Source organism: Bacillus rossius, assembly GCF_032445375.1.
Source record: "Bacillus rossius redtenbacheri isolate Brsri chromosome 4 unlocalized genomic scaffold, Brsri_v3 Brsri_v3_scf4_1, whole genome shotgun sequence".
Taxonomy (NCBI): domain Eukaryota; kingdom Metazoa; phylum Arthropoda; class Insecta; order Phasmatodea; family Bacillidae; genus Bacillus; species Bacillus rossius.
In genome coordinates this window covers 25473540-25499235 of record NW_026962010.1, presented here as the reverse complement: position 1 = coordinate 25499235, position 25696 = coordinate 25473540, and the positions used below count along the sequence as shown (strand labels likewise).

At 37.6% G+C, this 25696-nt stretch overlaps 1 protein-coding gene across 1 annotated transcript in view; it reads left to right on the top strand.

The window, feature by feature from the left end:
- The window catches only part of LOC134541558 (farnesyl pyrophosphate synthase-like), a 31256-nt gene extending 21536 nt beyond the window's left edge, over positions 1 to 9720 (top strand). Inside the window, exon 4 of the mRNA XM_063385071.1 lies at positions 3703 to 9720. Coding sequence (XP_063241141.1) covers positions 3703 to 3903 — 201 coding nt within the window. The 3' untranslated portion in view covers positions 3904 to 9720. The remainder of the gene's footprint in view (positions 1 to 3702) is intronic.
- Positions 9721 to 25696: the final 15976 nt, after the last annotated feature.

Genomic DNA, 25696 nt, shown 5'->3' with positions numbered 1-25696 from the left:
GGGTGGCCAACCTCGACTCTCGAACAAAGGTCCTTAAACCAGGGGACCCAATAGCTAGCTGCGAATCAGTCACTTGAGTAGGCCAGTGTGAGTCATCCTCACCTATTAGACATGATGCGCAACCACTGAACCCAAATCTAGAACATCTACTAAGGTGATGCCGAAATAATCTAACAGATGGAGAAATAGAAGAAGTCACAGCTTTTCTGGTAAGCAACCAGAATGTAATTTCCTTAGGAGATACTGACCTCGGGAGAACAAGCTTAGTCTACCATCGCATCAACACAGGTGATGCAGAGCCGATCCGACAAGCACCACGACGGCTGTCTCCAGCAAAACAGGAAGAAGGAAGTTGATCATGGGTATGATGGAAAGTGGTGTAATAGAACCATCAGTGAGTCCTTGGGTTTCCCCAGTTATTTTAGTGAAGAAGAAGGATGGCCAACTGAGGTTCTGTGTGGACTACTGGAAGCTGAATGACATCACCAAAAAGGACAGCTACCCCCTTCCACGTATCGATGACACACTTGATACACTCTCTGGCACCAGATGGTTCTCTACACTGGACCTGAAGAGTGGTTACTGGAAAGTGGAACTGCTCCCCAAGGATAAGGAGAAGACAGCTTTCACGACAGGTAGTGGTCTGTTCCAGTTCACTGTGTTACCATTCAAGTTTTGTAATGCTGCTGCAACTTTTGAGATTGATGGGTACGTCGATGGTGCTTGTATTGCATGGCATGACTGCGATACGTTCTACCATTTATAGCCATGTTGCTTAAGCAGGAGTTAAACCAAGTTTCAGCGGACTATTACATTATCTAGCTCTATTGGGTTTATAAGTTGCATTGCTTTTGGAAACGGCTTACACAATAACTAAAACTTACGAGCGCAAAAAAAAATGAAACGTGGCCGGTATTTGAACCTATAACCTCTTGCACCATAAGCTGACGTTTTACACAATAATAGCCAACTCCAATATGCTTATAAAATTTCATCATAAAAGTAAAGCTGAACATACATGACTACACCAAATAACAAAGTAAAATACTGACTGCAAACTAGAATGTAATATTTTGTTAAATCTGTATGTGGAAATAAACTCTCACCTCTAAGTTTTGTGCTGGTGTGATTCCGTCTGAATATAATTACTCCATACTTAGGAAACTTATCACAGGTATTAAAGGTATTAACATACAATATCAATTACATAATTAAAGAGCTCTCAGGTATATTAAGAAAGAAAAAAAAATATGGGCCGGTCCGGAATTAGATTATAAAAAGGTTTCATTAAAATTACATAAACCAATAAAAAAAATACTAATATTTTTGAACCATCTCAGTATATATTCTTAAAGTCCAGAAATTATGTTTATATGATTAACTTGTTCGAACATCGTAATTTAAAGAATGTTCAAAAAAAAAAGTTTATAAATACTGTAGCACCGGAGGTCGGTGCTTCGCTTCCCGGAGATCAGTAGTCAACATGGTGCCAGGGCGCCTGTTTGTTGAGGTGGAAGAGCGTGAAAATGCCAATTCGGCGTTCGGCTCTTGGACCCTGTCTGTGAACAGTCCGAATCAAACATGATCAGAACTAGTACACAGACAGTTATCAAACTGGGCAGAAAATGCCTGCAAAAGGTAAAGGGAGGTTGGGGAATGTCGCTGATAGTAACTCACCAGACAGGGAAGTTGGCTTCTAGTTTCTGAACCGTAGCAAGGCCGGATATGGAGCTCGCAGATACGCGGCAGGCGCGGACGTTTCCGTTATTTAAAAATAAATTATTTAAAAGAAATAACTATTATTCTTTGTACTGAACAGACGGACTAAACTACTTAAAAAATTTACAGGGATAGCATCCCTTGTTTAATCGACTACATCATCGGTTGCGGCCGGATGGAAGTCTTGTAGTGCGTCTCGTTGATCCGCTGGTAAATACAAACGGTCCGTCTGCAATGGCGACGCGAAGTGTCCGCAGAAGAGCCACGTCTCGTAATTAAAAGAAAAAACTCAAATCAGAAGGTGGTGGGGGAGACTGGGGCGTCCGGATCGAAAGGTTCCGAAGTTCCCCGAGTGGGAATCACAAAAAACTCTGACTTTGATGTCTCGAAGTTGATGCCACTGGCCGATTTTAGCGCTACCTGTTGAGGGGTGTCTGAAATAAAAAAGAATTGACTCGCCCAAGACGTCTGCTATAGCCAGGGGTTAATGGTGCAGTCTGGTGCTGCATTCTGGCGGCCTACAGGGGAAGGTAGCTGGGATGTAAGCAAGATTGCCACCAGATGTCGCAAGCGTCAGCTCCATGTGCTGGCAACAAGAGAAGAAGTTACTATGTCCGCCGCTAAATGTCGTGTGTGTTCCATACTTGCACATATTTTTTTCTATGGCAAAATGTCCTTGAAGTCGGTCGCTGCCTGCTGGGGTTCACATCAGGGCAATGATCCTGGGCTAAATTCTGAGAATCGAGAGGGAGCTAGAAGGGGTAAGAGTGGACAAAAAACGCAATGAGCGTCCTAGCCGTGACTTTCTAAGAGAGAACCTAAGACGTATGCGTGACAGGAAAGGCTATGGTAAGCTCGTTTTTGAGAAGTGGTAACAACTCGTCCAGCGCTGTTGTATGCAGTTTTAGTCATGCAGGGAAATAATGTTACAGGCCAGGAGCGTGGCTGTAAGCGGGAGAAATGTCATACGGGCTTCTAACGCCTACATTAGACTAGCAAAATATCAGATAGATCCCTGAGAAAAGGTGCTTCGGTCCACTGGCACAAAGTTTTACTACATAGAGTACACCAGCCTAACAAAGTGTAAATCACCCTATTGTAACCAAATTATATAGAAAATAAAATTTCCAGAAATAATTTAAAATTATAATAAAAATTAAAATAAAAAGTGCCGAAATGCCTAATTTCTGGCACAGTTTGTAGCAAAACATTGCAATAATCAAATTGCATAAAAAAAGACAAAGTTCAATTTGTACATTTTCAAATTCAATTCACATATTTCAAATTCTTACTTCGACACAATTCAAACACATAAAATAGAAATGTTTATTAAAATATTAAACTGTATTGTTTCACTTAAAATTTAAGTGTTTTTTATTTCAATCGTGGACGAGAAGCCTGAGGTTTAGGCGGGATTTGTTTACCCATTAATACTTTCATGTTAAAAATAATAAACTCAAAGAGAAAATTTAATAAATTAAATAAAAATTGCATTTATTTCCACAAACTTTACTTCACCTTACTTCTTCCTACTAATGCTCCACTCTGTCCCTTGAACTTTGACAAGTGTTTATTTTGTGTGACTAATCTTAAAGGTCTGCCAGCAGCCTAATGCTGTTCGAGGTGGGAGGGGGGACCATTCTGTGTGGCTTAAAGGCAGGTGGTGCCAGTGGGGGACGTACAACACAGGCACAACTACTGTACAGTTCAAGAGAAGAGTGTTTTAGGCAACTGACATATAACAAAAACAGTGTTGCAAAATTGGATATTTTTTGGGTGTGCATTTTACTTAAAACATCAAAATTGATTTTATTTTACAGATTAAGTTTCAAATTAGCAATTAACCAAATCTGAAATTTTTTCCATTGAGAGATTAATGGTGGTTTTTATCAAAATAATAATGTCTAATTCAAAGGACACAAATGATTACAGAAAACATTAGTTCATTATTAGATGTGTTAATGAGCCTCTGTCACCTTGCAGGAATGTTTTGGGCACAACGACCTTGAGAAGGTGGCCACCATCAAGAGGCTGTACGAGGAGCTGGGACTGCGGGCGACCTTCGCAATCTACGAGGAGGAGACCTACAACCGCATCTCGACACACATCCAGCAGATGTCCCGGGGCTTGCCGCACAGGATATTCTTCAAGTTCCTCGACAGGATATACAGGCGGGAGCGCTGAACACCTCCAAGCTGCCCCCCGCCTTCCCTTCTTTTATAAGGATAACACTTCTCACTGGTGGTCTGTAGGGCTATGTTGTGAATCACATCTAGACTTGTTTGTGTACTTACAGATTTAACAACAAGTGCTGACATAGTACAACTTCCTTATAATAATGAACTGCAAAAAATAAAATAAGTGATAGATTGTGTAAGCAGACAGAAACACAAATCAATGCTGTTACAAATTAAAAAATAAACAACAGTTGTGAAACAAGGTTTGTAATATGGCAGTTTCTGAACGCATGTCATAATTATTAAAAGGAAGGAAACTGGAGAAAATGTGCAAACATATTAAAATTGATTAAGAAATGTTTAAACTCAAAATAATTGGAGAACAACATAAATTTAATATAAAAAAAAGCCACCAACAAATGTGACTAATGAAAGACTATGCCTATGCATCTTAAATATACGAAGGAAAATAAAAACATAAATATTAACTTGTTTAAAACCTCAGTCTAAAATCATATTGACTTTTCAGAAATTAAAAAATTTTGAATTATTGTTTAAATTGTCTATCTTAAATAAAATACAAAATTGAGTTAATAAGACTGTAGGTGAATGAAAATGTTGGCTGCCATGTATAAAACTACTTTCATACTTTCAGCTCGTGTGACCTCCTGCTGCATGCCAGCGAGTTGTTATTCTTGTAACTATTGCACGAAGCTGTGACATTATCACACACTCAGTGTGGAACTAATCCAACCATTTTCCACCAAATAAAATCTTGCCTAGTGACTGCCCTCTTGTTATGTAAGAGTATGGAATAATGTATTGGTTTGTTTGTTTGTTTGTTTGTTTGTTTGTAGCAGCGCAAAGTGATGTTAGTATAGGGTAGTTTCAGAAGTTTTCTGATTTATAAACAATCTGAGGCTATTTTGTTCTAGCCTTCTTATGTTCAAGATGGTTCTATTTGCAAGTTAGTCTTATATACTTAAATATATAATAATGCAAGTTCATCATAAACTAAAAATTAATGTTAGTATGTAATTTTAATTTTAAATTCGTATGAAGAAATAAAGAATCAACTTTACACATCAAAAGTGTGTTTACATATTTCATATAAATAAGTAGCATTTACTTGGCACTTAAATATTTGGTACCTAACATATTATAGTACACATAATATTATTTTTTTGACGTGATGTCTTATAAATCGATGAACGCCGGCTGCATGCACGAAAAATTGTCATGTTCCACCTGAGCCGAGCGTGCAAGAATCTGCCAACCACCGTGCGAGAAAATCTTCTATAATATCAAACAGGTTAAGGCGGGTTTTTTAACTAATTGTTCGTGATTATATTATATGATGTCAAAGAAGTATAACTTCTCACGCGCATACATAAGTACACGCACCCATTTTTTTTTAAATATAATTTCTATTTTCAAATACTCATTGTAGTTATACACATAGGTAATGAAAAAAATAGTGTTTGTAGCATTCATTGGTTGGTTAGTTCTCTTCACCATTGAAATGAGATGCAGGCAGTAGCGTTTGGGAAGATGAAACTACATGTGAGCGTGGCTTACAGGCTCTCTGTGATTCGGACGGCATATCCACCAGGGGCAGCAAACTGGAAATTGTAATTCACCAACAAGAAAAAGTGTGACCAACATGAGACTTGAGTGAGTTTTCCAGGACTTCCATGACTGGTAGAAACCCTGTAATCACATCATAGTTTTGCTGGGTGTAAGCTCCAGGAGAAAACCCAGGTTCCACGCGAGCGGCTGATGTAGAGCGACTGACGTATAATAGTTAGGCTTGGCCACACGTATTGAAACAGGACTCTTCAAGACAAGCCACAAATGAAATGTTACATCATTATGTAAGCTGTGGCCATTGCATCAGTATTGTAACTTACCTTTTTGAAGTTATTTGAACTTAAATTAACATGAAGTGTTTTGTCACTTAAAGTCGAAGTATCATTTTAAAATAATTTATTACTTTTCAGAATACTTAAGGCTATGATCACGATGTACGTAGTCAATTGATTGAACGTCAATGGGGCAATGTTAATAATAAATGATTTTGGCACAATGTTTTATAATGAATGTTACTGTAGTTATATGAACATTGCTCAGTAAATATTATTACCTAACTGTAGCTGCTGGAAAATGAAATAAGCTGTATTTTTCTCTTAAGACTATCTTTTTCATAACTGGCTTTAATCTGAGTATCTAGGATCAAGTGTACTCCTGTATCTTGTATCGCATAATCCATATGGCTCTGGTGATAAATTTGTCCATCAAAGTCTTTCATCATGTGAAATATTGTGTTCATACAGATCATGTGTGGTCAGTTGAGTGTCACCATGCCTTTTCTTGTCTGGGCTTCCATCTCGACCAGTATATTCTGTACTTCACATAATTTTGATAGGCATTGTGATAGTGTTCAACGAATCAATATGTAAATCCTCCCAGTTGAATAGAATCATCAGGTGATGATTAGTTGCTGGTTGTGTGTTAGGTTGGCTGCAATATGAAAAAAAGGGCCAAAAATCCACATCTATAACTTTAGATCATTTAGAAAAATTAAGTCATTTCTTGTTTTATAGATTTTTTTAAAGTTATCTTTACTAACCAAAAAATGTTGAGTATAGAACTTGTAGCTAAAGAGCTACATGTCTGTTTGACAAACACCACCATGTGATTGTAGAGGATAAATGTACAACCATAATGTAATGACAAATAGTCTATTTATAGGTACTGTTTACAATACTTAAGAATTTTGTACACAATATTCAACACTGTTGTAGCTCAGCCAAATTTATCCGGTTGATGATAAAGTTACAGTAGAACCCCGATTTAACGAAGTGCTATGGTTACCGAAAATGTTTACTCTAAGTCGATGTTTCATTAAATCCGATTTACCGATTTTCAATGACCCCCGCACTCATAATCGCGTCCCTACGTTTCCATATCTTAGACAGGGTCGACACAGATATCTTGTGCTGCCGTGCTTTCTCAGACTTTGTCAACTTTCCATCTTCAACGTTTTTGATCTCGCTCGTACGGCCCCCGGTTCGTACGTACACCTCGGTCATACATACAGATTTTCAGAAACCGTGAAAAATGAGGCATAAAATAAAAAAGTGTAAGAAATACGTTAAAGTTTATTAAAATACAGTCGCAACCTGCAGCGTTTATAACAAATACAAGCTACATACACATTGCGTCACAGTAAAAAAAATTAAAAAAAATGGCCGCAAACTGAAATTTACTGTCAATAGCGCGCCGTACGCGGAGAAAGGTCATTGTACTTGGTCAGCTGCTGTTATGGCGCGGTGTAGCCGCCGGCTGGCTCTCTTTGTTCGCTGAGCTGCGCATGCGCAGTATAACTCACTCTACGTTCCGCCTAGACTCATGACCTTCCATCAGCAGCCAGCCAATAGACGTGAGCTTAGCGGAAAAAAATAAAAGCTCCACCGCCCCTGTTCCAGTTTTGTCCAGTTCTAATACCACTTTATTGGTATATGCACCAGTTTTCTCGCTGCCTTGAAATGTTCAAATTTACGTTCATCTTGATGTCTTGATACCAATGATTAATTATTTACAATCCCCAGAAAGAAATGGTTAGTAAATAAAGTCATGTACCAATAAAAAAGCTAAGCAGGTAGTGTAGTCAATTCCAATCGCAATCTGTAGTAAAAATCGAAGAAGAAAAGCAAAAAATTGAAGTCCGAACAGCACTTATAAAAAACGTATTCCAAAAACTAAACACCGCGCACAAAGCTCTTACTGAGAATAACAGAGCTGTAGCAAACCGTATGTATTCGGTACTGAGTAACGGATGCGCCATCTAGTAACAAGTAACGAAACGTTACACACTGCTGCATCTCGTTACTCGCATTTTTCGTATGTTTTACGCATGCGCGCACATATTCGATGAATTTGCGTTACAAAGAACTATGTTTATTAAGTAAAGTATAATTTGGAAATTCGTCGTTCAAGTTTTTTTACTGTTTATTAAAGGTAGGTATTGTGTGTGTAGACAAAGTTTGAGATTGGAACAGAAACAACGTAAGAAAGTATTGTTTACAAATTAGAAATATGTATGTTTTTGTTTTTTATTATCGCCTATTTTCACGTTTTTTTGTTCTTATCTTAAAAGAGATAATATAAAAAACCGCTCTATTGAGATTTAATTGTTTCTTGGTTAACAAAAACTGTTAATTATCAAATATTGTTAATTGTTTGTATTCTATTTATTATTATTTACGCGACATCATACTGTACGCGTACGCAATACGACTCGATTCGTTGCTGCAACATAACCAGGGGCGTAGCCAGGGGGGGTTTTTAGGGGTTAAACCCCCCCCCCCCCCCCTTAGCCCCAAATCTTTAATTAATTTCTTATTCATCACTCAAACAAATTTCATATTAAAATTAATAAAAATTTTACCATTACAATATTTAAATTTAAGTACCGAAAACTGCTAAAAAGCACTATTTTACACCTTAAAATCCCACTATTTTACACCTTAAAATCCAATTTTCCTGGGGGAGGACCCCCGGAATCCCCCCCCCGCTTTAATACGGCACAAATCCTGGCTATGCCACTGAACATAACATAGCATGTTATGCGGTATCAGGAGTAACGATACGATAGAAACGAGTACTAATTGTTATAGTAACGAATACATACGGGTACGCTTTTTTTTCGTTACTTTTAACCTCTAGCAGAATAATGATAATGGCGTATTGGTGTGACGTGGTCACAAGTTGAAAAAACCTGGAGGATGGGAAAGGAAATATTTATAAACGTGTGATTATTGGCTATCACTGTTACTATGCGAGCGTGATTGGAAGATAACGTGGTGAGTCAAGCCACGGATTGGCGAGGGGGAGGGAGATGCGGACAAAGAAACCCTTCTTGACGTCTTGTGTCGCCGACAGTCTATCTATCCAGGCGCGCGCAATGGCACGCACCTACACAATTCAGTTACAGCGCCCGGAGTTTTTAAGCAATTTGAACAATTTTTTTTAATTTTTTCGTATTGGGGCAGATGATGCAAAGGCACATATTAATATATAGTACCTCCATTCTATTACTGACACCACAGAGTGTATTTTTCAATTAGATTCCATTACAATTTACTACTTTCATTTTTTGGAAATCTATATTATTATTTTAATAAATTGGTGGTTTTTTTATGGTTCCTGAAAACCTTTACGTTAAATCGCTGTTTTCGTTAAATAGGGGTTCTACTGTATGTTTAAAACACCTATACTGTATGAAGTGGTGCTGTTATGCATAAACAGCATGTTACAGTAGTAAAGTATTAATTATAGTTACAGTTTGCCTCAGCAGATGGCAATGCTTAATAAATATTTTTTTTATTGCATTAACAGCCATTATGGAATGATGCATTGTTATAACTGGATGAAATTAATTTGCATCATATGGCAATTGGGTTTGAATAACAGGAGCTCCCGGAGAAAAGCTGAAACTTGTTCCAAACTCCCACAGTTGTTTGTATTAAAATTGCACAGGTAAACAGTTAGCACTTGGCTTTTGGTGTGCATTGGGCTTGTTAAAGTAGCAGAACATTAACAACAGTTCTCATTGTTAAAAAATAATAACTGTGCATATACATAATAATTTGTTCGTATTTTTGGATTATACGGATTATAGGCAAAACAGTATGGTGCTGGCTATAGCTACTAAACCAATTACAACTTGTAACCCTAGTTCAATAATATGTTTTTAATGACAGGTGTGTGTGTGTGTAATGATTTTGTACTCACTACAATAAATTTTTTTTAAGTCTTTGTATTTTCGAGGCTTTTTTTTAATACACATATTGTTGAAGTAACAGACAGAAATCACAGAATGTAAGCAAACACCAAACAACCAGAGCCACCACCAAGGAGATCCATGTCAGAGTCCAGTCGGGCCAAACCTGGATTGTGGATTATTCACGGTCGGGAGGAACAGCAGACCTTCTCGTTAGCTAGTATAATAGCTACATTTTATGTTTTCTAGTTTTATATAACTGAAAGGTAGGAAAATAGAAGAGTAAATGTTTAACACATACCTTTCTCTCCAATATAGTATATTACTTCTGCAAAAGAGATTATTATGATATTTATGATTCCTTAGAGGATACATGTCTAAATTGCCAAATAATTATTGGGGGTGGGGTTGGGGGGGGGGGATGTAACCAGTAGGTTGCAGTGTTTTTCCACCAGAGTTGAGTCACTTCATGCCAGGGTGGTTCTGTCCTAGCATTGTACTGAGGACGTACCGGTGTTGAGGTGAGAATATCGGTGGAAGTTTATGGGCGCCACCACATGAGTGGGCACGTGGACCCGGCTGAAAGACTAACTCAGGGCGTTACGTGGCCCGTGTGCGACGAGATATTAGCCCTCCTGATGTTATACGCAGCTCCTGTCCCTAACTAAGCCCGCTCTCAGCGTCTGGCACGCTTCTAATTACCGCAGTGGGCTCTCAGGGCGTCCCACACGCCGCTGACCAGGTTAGGGACCCACGTGCCCCCCTCCCCCCCCCCCCCCGAACACAAAACACGTAACACAGTTAATTGGTTTTTATTCTACTCACGGTACACGTCTTTACACGATCCTCCGTTGATACAACTATAAAACGCCCGAGGCACGAATCAGATTATGTGAAGAGGCGAACCACGCACGTGCCGCCTCAAGCTGTTACTTAATACGCCGATGAGATAACTCCGAAGAGTGAATAATTATTACTTAAGCAGTCTCTCCGACCGAGAGAGGCCCCGAGGATGAAAAGAAAGCGATTTGAATAAATTAATTTACAGAATTACTACTCGGTGAACCAATGGTGACGTCCGCTCTCGGCCGGCTGTAGAAGGAGACTGGGCTGAGCTCATGGCTTGCGGGTGGCAACATGGCGCCCTTCGCGCAGAACACAATTACCGTTACAACTTTGCTGTAGCGTGCCCCGGGTTACTATTAGAAAATACATAAATCCTTTTACCTAAATCATTAAATTACTTCCATGTCCAGACCGTCTGTAATAATTACTTATAAGAATAAAACATGGTTCAAATGAGTTGCATGCTAGTTCCTCCGTCGCCCGCTAGGGAGCGTCCTTGTTCGTGCTTTCACTTATTAAATAACAAACTATCATAAACTCGTTAATTAAAAGACACTCACATGCATAGCCATCGTTACACTGTTTTGGGGCGGAAAGAAAAAAGGATTATAATGTTTATTAATATATATTAGGGGTGTGGCGCACTGCAGCTAAGCGCCCTCTTGCTGTAGTTCGTGGCGCGCAGTTTGAATCTCACTCGGCTACGTACGTCACGACACAAATGCCGGGCAGGAAAGGTGGTGGGAAAGGGAACGGAGGATGATCAGGCTCGCGGGGCGAAGCCCCAGCTGACGTCAGTACGTTTGTAGCCAAATGGTTTTCAACACATCTATAAAAGCTTACTGTGCTGGTTCTCTTCCCGATTAAATGCAGCTAGCTTGAAAGCGCAGTGGGTGGGGGCTGAGCTATGCATCAACTCAGGACTGCAAACTCTCACAGCTGACTCAACTCCCTGGATTCCTGTACAAGTTTAAAGGAAGAGCCGAGTGTAGACTCCAGCCCTGTTCTGAAAGTGTTAGGTGTAAGAAATGTAATTAATAAAAGGTGGGGCTATAGCATTACAGAGCAGATAGAACAATTCAAAATTCAAAAGTTGGACTTTTTATATGCTATAAAAATCTTAAATCCATTGCATTATTTGTATATAGTTATTTCCACACATATGATATGCAATATACACGTAAAGAAATATCAGAGGCCCACAGGCAGAATTATATTAAAATTATATTAAAATATTACAAAATTTAGGGCCGAGTTCAAAAGTCAGTGTTTGAAGCTCGCAAATGGTTCTCTGCACACCTGTCTCACACAAGCCTCGAGCAAAAAAAAATAAAATATAACAAGGCATTAAAGAAATTTCTACAGACAAGTAAACTCATTACATCCAGATAAAAAAAGCTTTACATTTCTCCCATGGGTGCAGACCATTATCACAAAGCACCTCAATGTTAACACGTACTTCCTAACAAAGCCTTGCATACTAACAAACACATTATCGGTCTCCGGACAATAGCATACGCACATAAGCGAATATTATCCTTAAAGCCCTTTGCAAGCTCATAAAAAAGGAAAGCAAGACGCGAGCGACACAAGGCAATGGAAGGAAATAAAGGCAGAGATCTTAAGTGCTGCACAAGTTCCGCGCCAACTCCAACACACACAATTTAACGTGACTGAACAAAGTCCTTTGACACAACATGCCAGTTACAAGGGAATGTCTCTAAGCCTTTTACACATCGCATACACACGCAACTGACCTGTGGCCTTGCATAGGAACAAGTTGCAAGGGAACAAATGACCCTGGCTCATCACAAGTCCTATATTGCTCATGGTTGCGTCAAACTCGATGAATCCATTACTGAAATCATAATTAAAGAGAATCATTATCCCAAAAGAAAATTCAAAAGGCGGGGTCAAAAAGCAAATTTAGAAAAAATTGAAGCTATAACCAAGTTTTGTAACGACTTACATTATGCTGCCGCCCCCTTGCATTGACCCAGCAAACCGAAAGGTAAGTCAACTGACGAACATGTTGAGAGCTCGGAGGCAAGACATAAAGAAGGCTCTACTGTGCAAGCTCAGGGGGAAAAAGAGAGGGGATAGTCTCTCATCGTGGGCAAGCTCCTTGAGGCAGGTGCGAAGTTCAGATGTCTGTTGCCGGCGACAATGACGCCGGCTCAAGCTGATAGCACATATGTTATTTGTCTCCGAACAACCAAGTCAAATATGGCTTTTACTGTATTCTGCACTGAAAAAAAAATCTTTTAGAGTTTTCCAAGTTCATAAATTTCCTTAAAGCCAAAATAACATTAGTCAGTTTGACCAAGTTTCCGAATCTTCACACATCCATGCTTCTTGCCATCTCATTACCTGACTAATGGGACTTTGATGACTGACTGTGTGGAAGAGACTAAGCCCTTGTGCACTTTACCCCACACAGTGCTCTCCAGAGATTATCATTTTTGTTGGTTTGCAATCCAATGAACACAATAGTGACTTTAGGAAACTGAGGAATCTCACAAATATAACTAGGGTCAACCTTAAAAAATTTACGAGTTGTCAAAACTGATCCGAACTTAATACGTCACAAAATTTGGATACAAATACAAACTTGCATCTGCACATGAAGGCAGTAATAATGCTTTTTTGGAGTGAAGTATTTATTATTAGTATATGTAAGTTTTTTAAGTGAAATGTTACAGACGATCACACATACTTTAACACACACAAACACTGCCTCACTCATGAACCTCCCTCACCCCTCAACAAGTATCTCACTACTGCTGCCACTGTCACCATGCGTGCTGGAGAAGTGATGACGGTAAACCTGGGCTGTGGTTAGAGAGGTGTGACACATTCAACTTCATTTCCTGCTGCAAATAGTGTTCTCCACCCAACACATCACACTGGAATCTTTTGTTTTAGATCTTGTCGTGAACCAATTTTAAGATTGCAATACCGTAGTCTTTCCATTGTATCCTGGGAGCTCGAAAATGCATTTATTAACTACATGATATATTTTCAGTGTTGGTGTAAAACAATTTGTTTGAATCAGATTTATATCACGCCTTTTTCTTCGTATTAGATATAGCATTAAATGAAATGGATTGAGCCTAATGTCTTGGAGTCATTCAAGACAAAGAAAGGTGGTGATATGAGAACATTGAAATGACAAAATACGACATCTGTCACATTTTGCACTTGTGAAAAGTCCAGGTTCAACCCTGCCGAGAACATAACCTGGATGACCTTGGAGGAAGACGAGCACTCTGACTGCACGACCTGCGTGGACAACAAACACCTGAGTATGGTTCTAACATTTTATTCTATGTGGACTTAATATGGAATAACATATTTTGTGTCCAGGTAGTTGCAGGGCTATGCGTAGATGAGGGAATAATTAAATTATTTTGTATATAAGTAGAACCAGGATTAGGGTACATGTAGGGTGCCTATTCTAAATAAAATAAAATTTAAAATTTATTATCAAAATAAATACAAAGTTATATCTTTGGTATCACCTCAAAATTTAAATTCACAGAAGCTAGTAGTAAATCAATTATATGAATCTTCATGACTATAAATACTACCACAGTTTCATTAAATACAAGCTTGTGAATATATGCTGTATTACATTATTTGTTTCAACTGACATATGACATAACAGTCATTCACAGTCTGTACTGTTAACAATACTAATATTATATACAGATTGATTAACAATCAAGATGAATCCGTCGCATAAGCAAAACATCAGATAATAGGGAGGAGTGAATTCTTAAATGTTAAGCTACATTGTATCTTGGAACATACATTGTACGTACTGTTACGATTTACCGCGGGTTCGTAAAGGAAAGCCCAATTAATAGATTTTACTACACACACATTTTTATTTATTGCCATTATTTACATTACTAGCAAATAATCTGAAAATGCCAATTAATCAATTTTACTTAAAAAATGTTGCTTCCCCAGTCACTCGTTCCACACACCTCGCTGGGCCGCACCTCTGGCGCAACTCTCGCCGCAGCACCCCTCGTGAACCTCTGCCGCGGGACTCCGTCGCCGAGGGTCCGCCCGACGCCTCGCTCAGAACTTCGGTTGGGACTCCGCCGCGCCTGTACCACTATTGCCCGGAACTGAACTCTTCGCCGTGGAACCTTCGCCACTCTGCCGCACCATCGCCCCGGAAACTCCGCCGCGGGAACGCTCCCACCTGAACTCCACTGCTCCAAGGCCGGCGTCCCAGGCACATATATAGGCCCAGACACCTTCAGAACCCCCGGGCGCGACTGGGGCCAGTCGCTTCATTCCGCGCCATACCGATGGCAGAAATCTCTCGAAACACGTGTCGGCAGCTCGCGTAACTCCGCAGCTGTCAGGTGTCAGTTATGTGTCAAAGGCAGGGTGCTGCGCAGGGAGTGGTGGGAAGGAGGGGGGAAAGCGACAATCCTTGTTATCTTCCAGGCGCGCGCGGTGCATCTCATGTTGCGGCTGCCGCCAGCCAGCTCTGCACCTGCACGTGTCCCGGCCTTGCTCTAGTTCGTAACAGTACATATTTTATTATACACCTTACAATCTTACATTGTAATCATGTTCGAGTACAACAAAACAATAGAAAAAAATAATTGAAATGAACTTACAGTTACAGAATTATTGTTTGAAGTTATGAGTTATATATGTTAAACTTGAAGTTCAGTCCTTTGAGGAGTTAAAGAAATTTTTTACTGTAGTCTGATTTTCTGATGAGTGCCGTTTATTCGCCGCCAAATCTCGCCATCTTTAAAGCTTTATTATGTCACTTCCTGTAGCTTCTTCTTGTTGCTCATTGTATTGAATTGCAGTCTCTTGAGCCTTAACTACATACTTCATTCTGTGAAATTCTGCAAGACTCAAAAGTCTGTGTTTGATCTTCATCTCCAATTTCGTCGTCATCGCAGTTGCGGCCATATGTAGCATTAGGCAGTGTCTGCTTGCTTTGTTTCCCACAGTTCATCCCCTCTCCACGTGGATCAAGTGACACTGTGATGTTAAAGGGCAGGCGGGTACCTCTTGTCCATTACCACTAACGGCCAATGGGTGATTTGCCATCAAGAGTTACCCCTACTCGTGCATTTGAGCGAACAGGTGTAGACAATGCACGACCCATTTCAATTCAGTTGAATGGATTGCGGCATTATCCAATTCAAAAGGCATGTCTCTCCATTTTTATTTGTTTTGTAACAAAGGCTGTCCACATCGACATTGTGACTGACTTGACTGCTGATAGTTTCATTGCAGCTCTCTCACGGTTCGTGTCAAGGAACTCAGATTGCGGCACTAACTTTGTGGGAGCGTCCAGACAGCTCACCCGAGTTTTCCAGAACCTCCTTAAATCAAAATCCTGGCAAGATTTTGCATTGACACATTCCATTGTGTTTCATTTTCTCCCATCTGCAAGTCCTCAACAAGGAGGATTGAGGGAGGCTGCTGTGAAATCTGCCAAATACCATCTCCGTCATGTTGGCGACCAGGTTCTCACTCAGAGTTGGGGCTGTCTTAACTCCAGACCATAACTCCCATATCGTCTGACCCTCATGACGACATTTCCTGACCGGATCTCCGCTTGTAGCTATACCAGAACCAGATGAAGATGACAAGACAATTTTCCTTTCCAGAAGATGGAAGATGGTGTGCACCCTCGTTGGTACAGGGAACAGCTACAGCAGTTGTAGCCTCGGGGAAAGTGGATCACCCAGATCATAGGGTGACCTTGTCCTCACTGTATAACAACATGTGCCAACTCAAGGGTGTGCATGGCCAGAGTGGTTAAGGTGCACTCAGGCAAGGATGGAGTCATCAGGTTTGCCACAGTACACACCCAGAAGGGAGAACTTTGTAATCCAGTACATAAGTTATACAGACTTCCTGTTCAATAACACAATAACCAATGCAGTTTCTGTAAATACAATGCATTGTAAATAGTGTGACTTTATATGTATGTAAATTCTTTGAGGAGACCTCATGTATATCTCAGTGGGTAGCATGTTTAGGACTTATCTGTTTACAGTGGATATTTTTGTTACAATGTGTGTGGTCACACTGGCCGGAAGTAGGAAACAGTTATGATCAGTGTATCATAATTACCGACAAGTAGTGGTTCTACTCTCGCGTGGTCCTCCAGAATTTGTGTAATTTGAACATGACTTTGACCAAATATTTTATCTTCCGTTCCATATACTATATCCGCAGCGGCACAAACAAACTTTAAAAAATATGTGAGTCGCATCCACTATCATTTTCAAACTTTTGTTTGAACTGAGCCTGTTGTGAGCCATCACATACCCATTTACAAATAATTTTGAGAGCTTTTTCATCATCTTTAAGGGTTTTCAAAACTTCTTTTAAATGGACCAGTAATCTTTCGGCGGTGTGGTTCACGACATCTTGTAAATTAACTTTGGCACAGGTTTCGGTTATATTGAAAAATTCATCGGGAGGATAACATTGTTTTTTATATTGCTGCAAAACTGAGTAGCAAGGAAGATTTCCTGTTGTTTGTCTGATTCTGTCATATTGTATTCTTGGCAAATCTGTGTCTACAAACATTGCTAATGCTTCCTCTGGACAAACTTGCTTGGCATGTGCCTTGTTACACTGAATTGACTTCCTGTACTTCTTAACCCGATCCTTGTTTTCTGAAATTTCTTTCAGTATATTTGACGCATATCTATATCCTTGGCCTCTCAATTCCATTTGAGCTGCATAGATAATTTTCTCAGGACTATCCAACAAACATATACTCTCAGTCTTCCATCTTTTGCTTCGCTCACTACATCTTGAAAGGATTTTGCTGGTCTACCTGGTCTTCGCATTAATATGGGTAATTCAAACACTCCACTTAAACACTTTTCATTGTTTTTCACAAATAAATCATGTCTGTTTTTTGCTGCTCCAAGCGCTGTTTCATTTCTGATCTCAATCTTGAAAAATTATGCTTAATTTCAGTCACTTTTTCTTCAGTAAAAGGTTTATGTGAAAATAAGTAATCTTCTAATTGACATTTGAAATTGAGATCATTTTGCGATCTCATCAGGTCAAATATTTCTTTGCAAGTCATTATACTACTTCCAGAAGGTCCTAAAATAAGAAAACAAAATTATAGAAAATTTTAATATTTTCACATTTTCATGCTAGAAATTAGAAATTGCTCTACATGGAGTAGGAATTAGTTGAAACCAATTTTCGAAAGTAGAATTATATTTTAAGAATATGTAACAATCATATCCGGGCAATGCCTGGCACTAAAAATAAAAAACCTCACAAACAATTATTTTCGAAATAAAAATGGAATTTAAATGCATTTTTAAAAGGGCAAAAAAAAAAAAAATGATAAGTAAAATTAAAACATTTATACTACTGAAAGAAAGGCACTTACCAGCAGTTTCAGAATCCATAACTATGATTTATTTCTTCACACCATAACATAAAATAATAAATAATTAAACATTGAGTTTTACAACACGAATATCAAAAATCCACAACCACTGCGAGCAATGCCTAAAATCCAACTGAACCTATCTTTTGGGTCACCCAACTACCTGGCTTTTATAGGAACTTGTTTTTTCACCCAAGTGCAATTCTGAGAATTTGACTTTTGGCCAGCTAAATTTAACAAATACCCATAGGTGCGTGTAGTGGCAGTAACTGAGAATGCCAAATAAATAAAAAGAGCTACAGTTGCTGCAAGTCAGATGAGTGTCTCTGGAGATGTCCAACTTCCACACAAAATTCAAGCCACCCACTTTCAAGGGCCAATCTTTGTGGGCAGTACACAATGACAGTTCGAGGCAGCTGCGGAAGTGAATGGGTGGAGCGAGGAAGAGAAAGCTACAGCACTCGTCTTGGCCCTGCCAGGATATACACTTGAGCTGCTGCAAATTATACTAGTTTCGAAACAGGGGGAACATTCAGTGGTAGTAGAAGCCCTAGAACTGAGGTATGGCAAACGACATGTGGGTGATGTGTACAGGACTGTTTTGAATACTAGTCAACAGTGATACTTAGAAACAATTCAGGAATTCGAGACTTACATCGAGAGGTTTGTGCACCTACCCTACCCAGAGGCTCCTGCAGAGTTCCGACAGCAGCTAGCTACTAGTGCATCATAGATGGATTCAGGGATTCAGTTAGCCCACCATAAGATCTGCAATTCTGTTACCACCCTGCCTACATTGCCTCAAGAAACATGAGCACCAGTGCGAGATGAACCGTGACAGAACCTTACCACGAGGTGAATGCCAGTTCCAGTACTAACGAAGAAAGCATGAAGAAAGCTGTTGAATGGTCCACAGCTTTGGAGGCCTGGAGGTCGCTCAGAGTTCACCTGTAAAGAACTGCATTTTTCCATATTTTATTTACTTTCAATAGTACTTTTATACCCATGTATTATGTTTGTATTTATTTTGATGCTATAATTGTTTCTGTAATATCTAGAACATTGTGTACTGATTTGGGAAAAGAAAGAACAAGTGAAACTCAGCAGCACCAATTTTTTAGATTTTTTTTTCAGTACCTACTAAGACTTTCTGACATTTTCTAAATGTATTTCTTACAATGGGAAAATCAGCAGAGGTATGAATGCTTCCTCAAGAGACGGTAAAATTATCAAAGTTTTGTCAGAGCCAAGTGTTCTATATTTCATGATTTTATGCAGAAAAGCCTCAATGCAAAGAAAAAGAAATTTGTATACTACTGTGTCCTTGTAAGAGCTATGTTGTGATTGGTTGGCAAGGTCCGTCACCTGCCTCTTCCCCGCATGGTGGACGTAGCTGCATAGCCTCGCCAGTCGTAGTTCGAGTGCCATCCTGAGAGGTTGCACCATTCGGCGGCCCAAGAAACATTCTTATGACATTGTTAAAGTGGACAATGTAACATCTGGGGTCAGAGCAGTGACACAACTAATAATACACCCTTCGATTTTTCCCAGTTTCTGATATTTCAATTAGAAATTAGGCCTCACACATGCAGCGCAGGCCTGTGATGTTAGTTCCAGTGTTATTTAGTACTTAGATAACAGTTGCTAGGGACATTTATTTCTTTAAGGCACAGGAATGTGAATAATAATCTGCAGCAGTGAGTGAGTGACCTATCTTGTAAAGGACATTTCAGTTTTCATCCTAAGGAGAATAAATTTTAAAATTAATTTGAAACTCTTTTATTTAAATTAAACTACTAACAGTCTTTGAATAATTGAGTAATCATAAACAGAACTTAACACCCAACTACCTGAAATCCCTGATGACATATTGTTTCAAGTGTTTATGTATGTACAAGGAACAGTCGTCGTTTTAGCAGGGCACGATTGTAACTTGTCATGTGTTACGGACATAATCATTTAAGTATATTAAGAACATCACAGGCCCTATGAAGTAACAGCCTCCTGTTTGGATAAAAAAAAAAAATCATAGACTTTTAGTGACTCAACTCACCTTATATTCTTATTTTTCAGTTTGTCTAAAACACATGCACATGTATTATATTTTTTGAAGTATGTTTGTCACCTCAGGCACATCAGTACATCAGTAAATACACCAGCACAACATATTCACCACATTTGCCGCACATTATCTTGTTTCACGGCGACATGTGTATGGTTGGCTAGTACAATTAAAACAAAACAAGCTGCACTCTCCTGCAGTTTACTTTTACGAGAAAGTGAAGTAAACTTGAGAATGCTATATAGGCACTCAGAGTTCCTTAATGTTACACTTGTACCATGTGATGATTTTCTGGTTATTGTTCTTGACGCTAGTTTTTGTGATTATGCTTCATGATATTTCCATGTCTCTGCGATGCATCCGAGATAACTTAAAAATATAAGCCTAACCAAATTAATCCAGTTGATTTGTAAATTACTATAAAATAAAACTGAACAAGATTGCTAGCACATTCCACTAACAATTTTTTATAGGCAAAATGAGCATGAAAACTTTTTTGTGGTTTTAATGTAGGAAGGTATAAACAAATTGTATTATTTGTAGATATTTTATACATTAGTATCTATTTTTTTTATACATTTGAAATGTAAATATTAAGTTCTAAATAATTACAACAAAAGCTAATATCACAATAGATGCTGGTTTAAAAAAAATATTAAATTCCTATGTTTCTAGGCCCAAAAATATAGAGTACGTGTAGGCTTACATGGAACAACAAAGACAAGAATTTTGATTTGGTTATGAATGTAGCAAACAGCTTTGTTGATCGTGTGCAATATAAAAGAATTTGGAGTGGCATTCATGAGTGAAATGTGGGAGTAGAGAAGGTATGAATCCTTTTTACCCGACTACGGCAAAGCCAAAAGGAAGGGTTATCATTTTAGCAGTCTATGTATGTATGTATGTATGTATTTACATATGTTCCTCTGTAGCGCCTAAACTATTAATCTGATTTTGATGAGTAAGTTGTCAATCGATTCGTTATTATGGCCCGGGTAACATAGGCTACATTTTAACCAACTTCAACAATAGGAGGAGGAGTTGATTTTATCTTGTAAACCCCGATTTTAACCGATTTCATTTCTTTTCTTTTTTTTGACGTTGGAAAATGTATTTTTGCAAAGGGCCAAGTTTACGTTGGATTAAGTAGGCTAAGAACATTGGAGGGTTTATTTATTAGCGAACTGGACCCGCGGAAACTTTTATGCAACCCTCAAGATTCAGCGTCTTTGATGGAGTTGGAAAGGCTGAGAAGTATTGACTCTGCTCACTAATAAGTAAATACCCAGTTATCTTCTTGTATCTATTTTTTAAATTATGTACAGCAAGATTACATACATCTTAACTAGGGATGGGATTTTCGAATCTTGGATTCGTCGAATATACAGAATCCTATGGATTCGAGGATTCGTAGGATCCGAGGTGGGTTTTAAAGAGTTTTAGGTAGTAATTGAATATTGTAGTGCTGGGCGAAGTTAGAAAATTTCGAACCGAACCGAACCCTTACGTTCGGTTCGGTTCGAAACCTATTAAAATATATTCGAAAAACCGAACGTTATTTAAAAAAAATTATGTTTTTCTAATTTTCTAACCCCCATTTGAAACCATTAACAAAACAGCACAACAAAATACCATTACTTGAAATATTCCGACTTTTATCGCATAATCGTCACCTCAACAGTTTCAAGTGCAGACAAAATAAAAAAAAAATATTAATCGTCGCATAACTCGCATAGCATTTTTTCATATAGGCGCACTTTGTTTTTTTTGTTTACTTTAGAGAATTTTCTATGCATTTCTCGTACTTCATAATTGAAACTATCGTACAAATGCCAAAGGTATTGTATATTATACCTTTAACTATAGTGCGTGTACGAGAAGTGTTGTAAAATCACCATACGTTAAACTAAAGCGCATGTACGAGAACTCTCGTATTTCGGCAAAACTAATGTGATCAAGTTAACACCAGACAAATGTGGTAGGAAATGATTATGTAAATTACGTATTTTAAATTACTGGGATGTATTTATTTTCTTTGGCCTTTTTGGTTATAACAGTCAGGTACTAAGTTGGCAAGCGAAGTCGCGGCAGCCATCATTATTTCTCGTGTTTTCTTTTTTCCTACGCAAATTTCTATAACCACACTTCTTACGTTACGTTTACAATATTATTGTTCTTGAGGTGATTTGCGATGAGCAGGCTTACGTCGTTCAAGTTTTCCAAATGGAGAAAAGATAATGACGACCCAGAACCACCCCAAAAAATTTCTAAAGTTTCTTCTGATGAGCAGCATTCTTCCAAGAAAATAGCAACTGCAGTCAGCGGGTTTTGTAATGTAGATAGGTAACTTAAATCACATTCGACTTTTTTTTAAAGTCCTATCAAAAAAAAAGTTTTACTTATTAAAAATGTTAGGTTATGTCTACCACAAAAATATGTTATGTGGCCTTATGCTGAATGTTCGTCATCTATATAAAATATATTTTTTTTAATGTAGGTTAGTGTACACTGAAAAAGGAAGATAGTCTTTTTGAAATTTAGATGGAACTTCTTCATTAATTAAAAGTGTGTGTGTGTGTGTCTATAAATATATATATAATATATATATGTATGTATATGTATATATACGTGTGTATATATATATACGTGTGTGTATATATATATATATATATATATATATATATATATATATATATATATATATATATATATATATATATATATATATATATATATATATATATATAAAGAAATTAAATGCAAAATGGTTTTCTCTAAACTGTTTTCTTTCCTTCATTATTTATTATTGCATAAACTTTACTTATAAAATGTTTTGCAATGTTTTAATAAAGCTAAGCTATATAATGTTTTAATTTTATATATGGCTGGAGAACCTTTCTTTCTCACCATTCAGTTAAATAGCCCAGGAATTTTAGTGTTTTACCTAAAAAAAAAAATAATGTAGTTTAGAAATTTGGCACAGACATTCCGTTAAAAATTGATCCAAAAAAGTCCCCATCTCTCAGATGCCGGCTTCATACTTTTTTAAGGCAATAAGGGCGTAAATGCCAAAATATGCATATCACGACTGTTGCGCGAAAAATATTCATTCTAATATATATAAATTTGGTCAAAATTAAAGTTAAGGGCCCTTAGTCCTTAATCATTCGTTTTTATTACTTTATACGCAGCAAACATTATCTTATAACCTAATTTATACTCAACTAATGGAAGTAAAATGTATCACTGCTCTATACAATCACCAGTTACATCAAATCCACCACTGATAGGCAAAAACATACCTTTATAAAAGTTTTACGTTATTTTATTAGCTTTACATTGTTGGGTCAAACATGTGTATGCGATAATAATTGACTGACATATTAAGGATTACAAGACTACTGCACAACAATGGGTTTTTGAGCCCTTAACTTTAAAATTTTGACCAAATTTTGATATATTAGAATGAACATTTTTCGCGCAACAGTCGTGATATGCATATTTTGGCATTTACGCCCTTATTGCCTTAAAAAAGTATGAAGCCGGCATCTGAAAGATGGGGACTTTTTAGGATAAATTTTTAACACCCAAAGGAATGTCTTTGCCAAATTTCAAAACTACATTACTTTTTTTTAGGTTTGCTCGATTTTTCCCCTAAAATGCCTGGGCTAAAAAACCAAAATGCTGGTGGTCAGTTCATTTTATCTCAAAACAATTATTTCTGTATGAGGTTGGCTCGGTTCGAAATTTTTTTGCTATGGTTCAATTCGGTTTGGTTCGGTTCGAAACCAGAGAACTGAGGTTCGTCCAGCTCTAGAAAATTGTATGGATACCTAAATTGTATTATAAAGGTAACGGAAATAGCACAAACATTAGATAAACTACGCTGTATTTTGTCAATTAGCATAACTACTCGATCATTTCCAACCTTCAATAATATAACATTGCAGAAAAAAATGTAACTTTTTTTAAATGGTGTCTGTTATACAAACGTATTTTATTGAAAACATTGGAAGGATTAATTTAACAGAGAATTAGACAGATGCAAACTTACGTGTGTGGTTTTTGAGGTTATTTGTCTCTATTTTATATCAGGTGTATACACTATGCACTTATTTTATAATTTTATAAATACCCATGTGATTTTTTTAATACATAGGCCTATGTAATTTTTTAAAATATATGTGGCATTTTTTTTAATAACATGTGGTGAAGTTTAGTGTGGGATTGGGATTCGAGATTCGATGACAAACACTGAGGATTCGAACAAGGATTCGGATTCGACCAAAATGTGGATTCGTCCCATCCCTAATCTTAACTATATTACACACACACACACACAGACACACACACCTCCCTCTCATTCTCACATTTTCTTACAAACTTTCACCTTTACTACTAAGCTTACATTTCACACATACTCATGTTAACTACGCCTATGCTGTATCTCCTAGCATTGCCGGTACGCAGATAAAGGTGGTTTACTGTATCCAATTCCGTATACTGAGCAATTGTTTTATCATGAATGTCCTGGTCTATGTTTAATTATTAAGTATGTATTACTCATGCTATTATATCACTCGTCTTTTTGTTGTCGCATCACAGGTTAACACGAAAAATATTAAATTAAAAAAAATTTCAAAAGCTGTAACCCAACTACGGTTACAAAAACTAAAATATAAAAAACAAGGTAGGTGCTGTTTGATATCATCATCTTATTGATTAAAACAAGTCATTTGATATGTTAGATATTCCTATTTATTTTGTTCTATTGAAATCCTGTCACTTCCGCATTTATTATAATTCAATTCAAATACTGTAGTCATGCATTGTCAACTACAGATTTGTTTTTTTTAACTGTAACCAGACTACAGAAAAAACACCAAAAGGTAAGAAATAAGGTAAGTGTTGATTACTATTATAGTTTTACTAGCTGACCCGGCAAACGTTGTTTTGCAATATAAATTATTTATAGGGAATTTCTATCTGCAGTACCCGGCATTGCCCAGGCTGAACACAGGGTGAATGGGACATTTTTCGAAATCATATGTAGTAAGTAATTGTCTTCTTAATTGAATGTCAAGTGTGCAAAATAATTTATATCACTTTCAGATCCCGACAGACGTTCTGCCAGTGTATAGTTATTTACCTGTATATATCAAAAAATTGGTGGTCTGTATGTAGTCTAGACTCTATAAAGCACTATAGATTAAAGCTTGAAAATAAGAGATTACTAATATTAAAAAGATTCCATTATCTAGCTAATTCTCGGCATGCATTGAAATGCCTCATTCAGTTTTGTTTTGTAATATGTTTGAAGTAGTTACCCATATACAAATCATCTATCCATCTCTCTAAACATATATTTATCTCTATCTACATCTTTATATATCTATGTATCTCTCTATCGCTATTTCTCTCTTTATATCTACATATTTACATGTTATACCTCACACTATCTCTATCTCTTCTATATATAAATCTCTATATAGCTCTATACATCTATATATCTCTTTATCTAACCCATTTCATTCTCTATACCTCGCTCTATCTCAACTTATCTCTCCGTCTCTATATCACTATATATATATATATATATATATATATATATATATCACTCTATCTCTGTCTCTCTTTTATATTTAAATAAATTGTGTCATGCGTGCGCACTTATTCAACAAAAACAGACA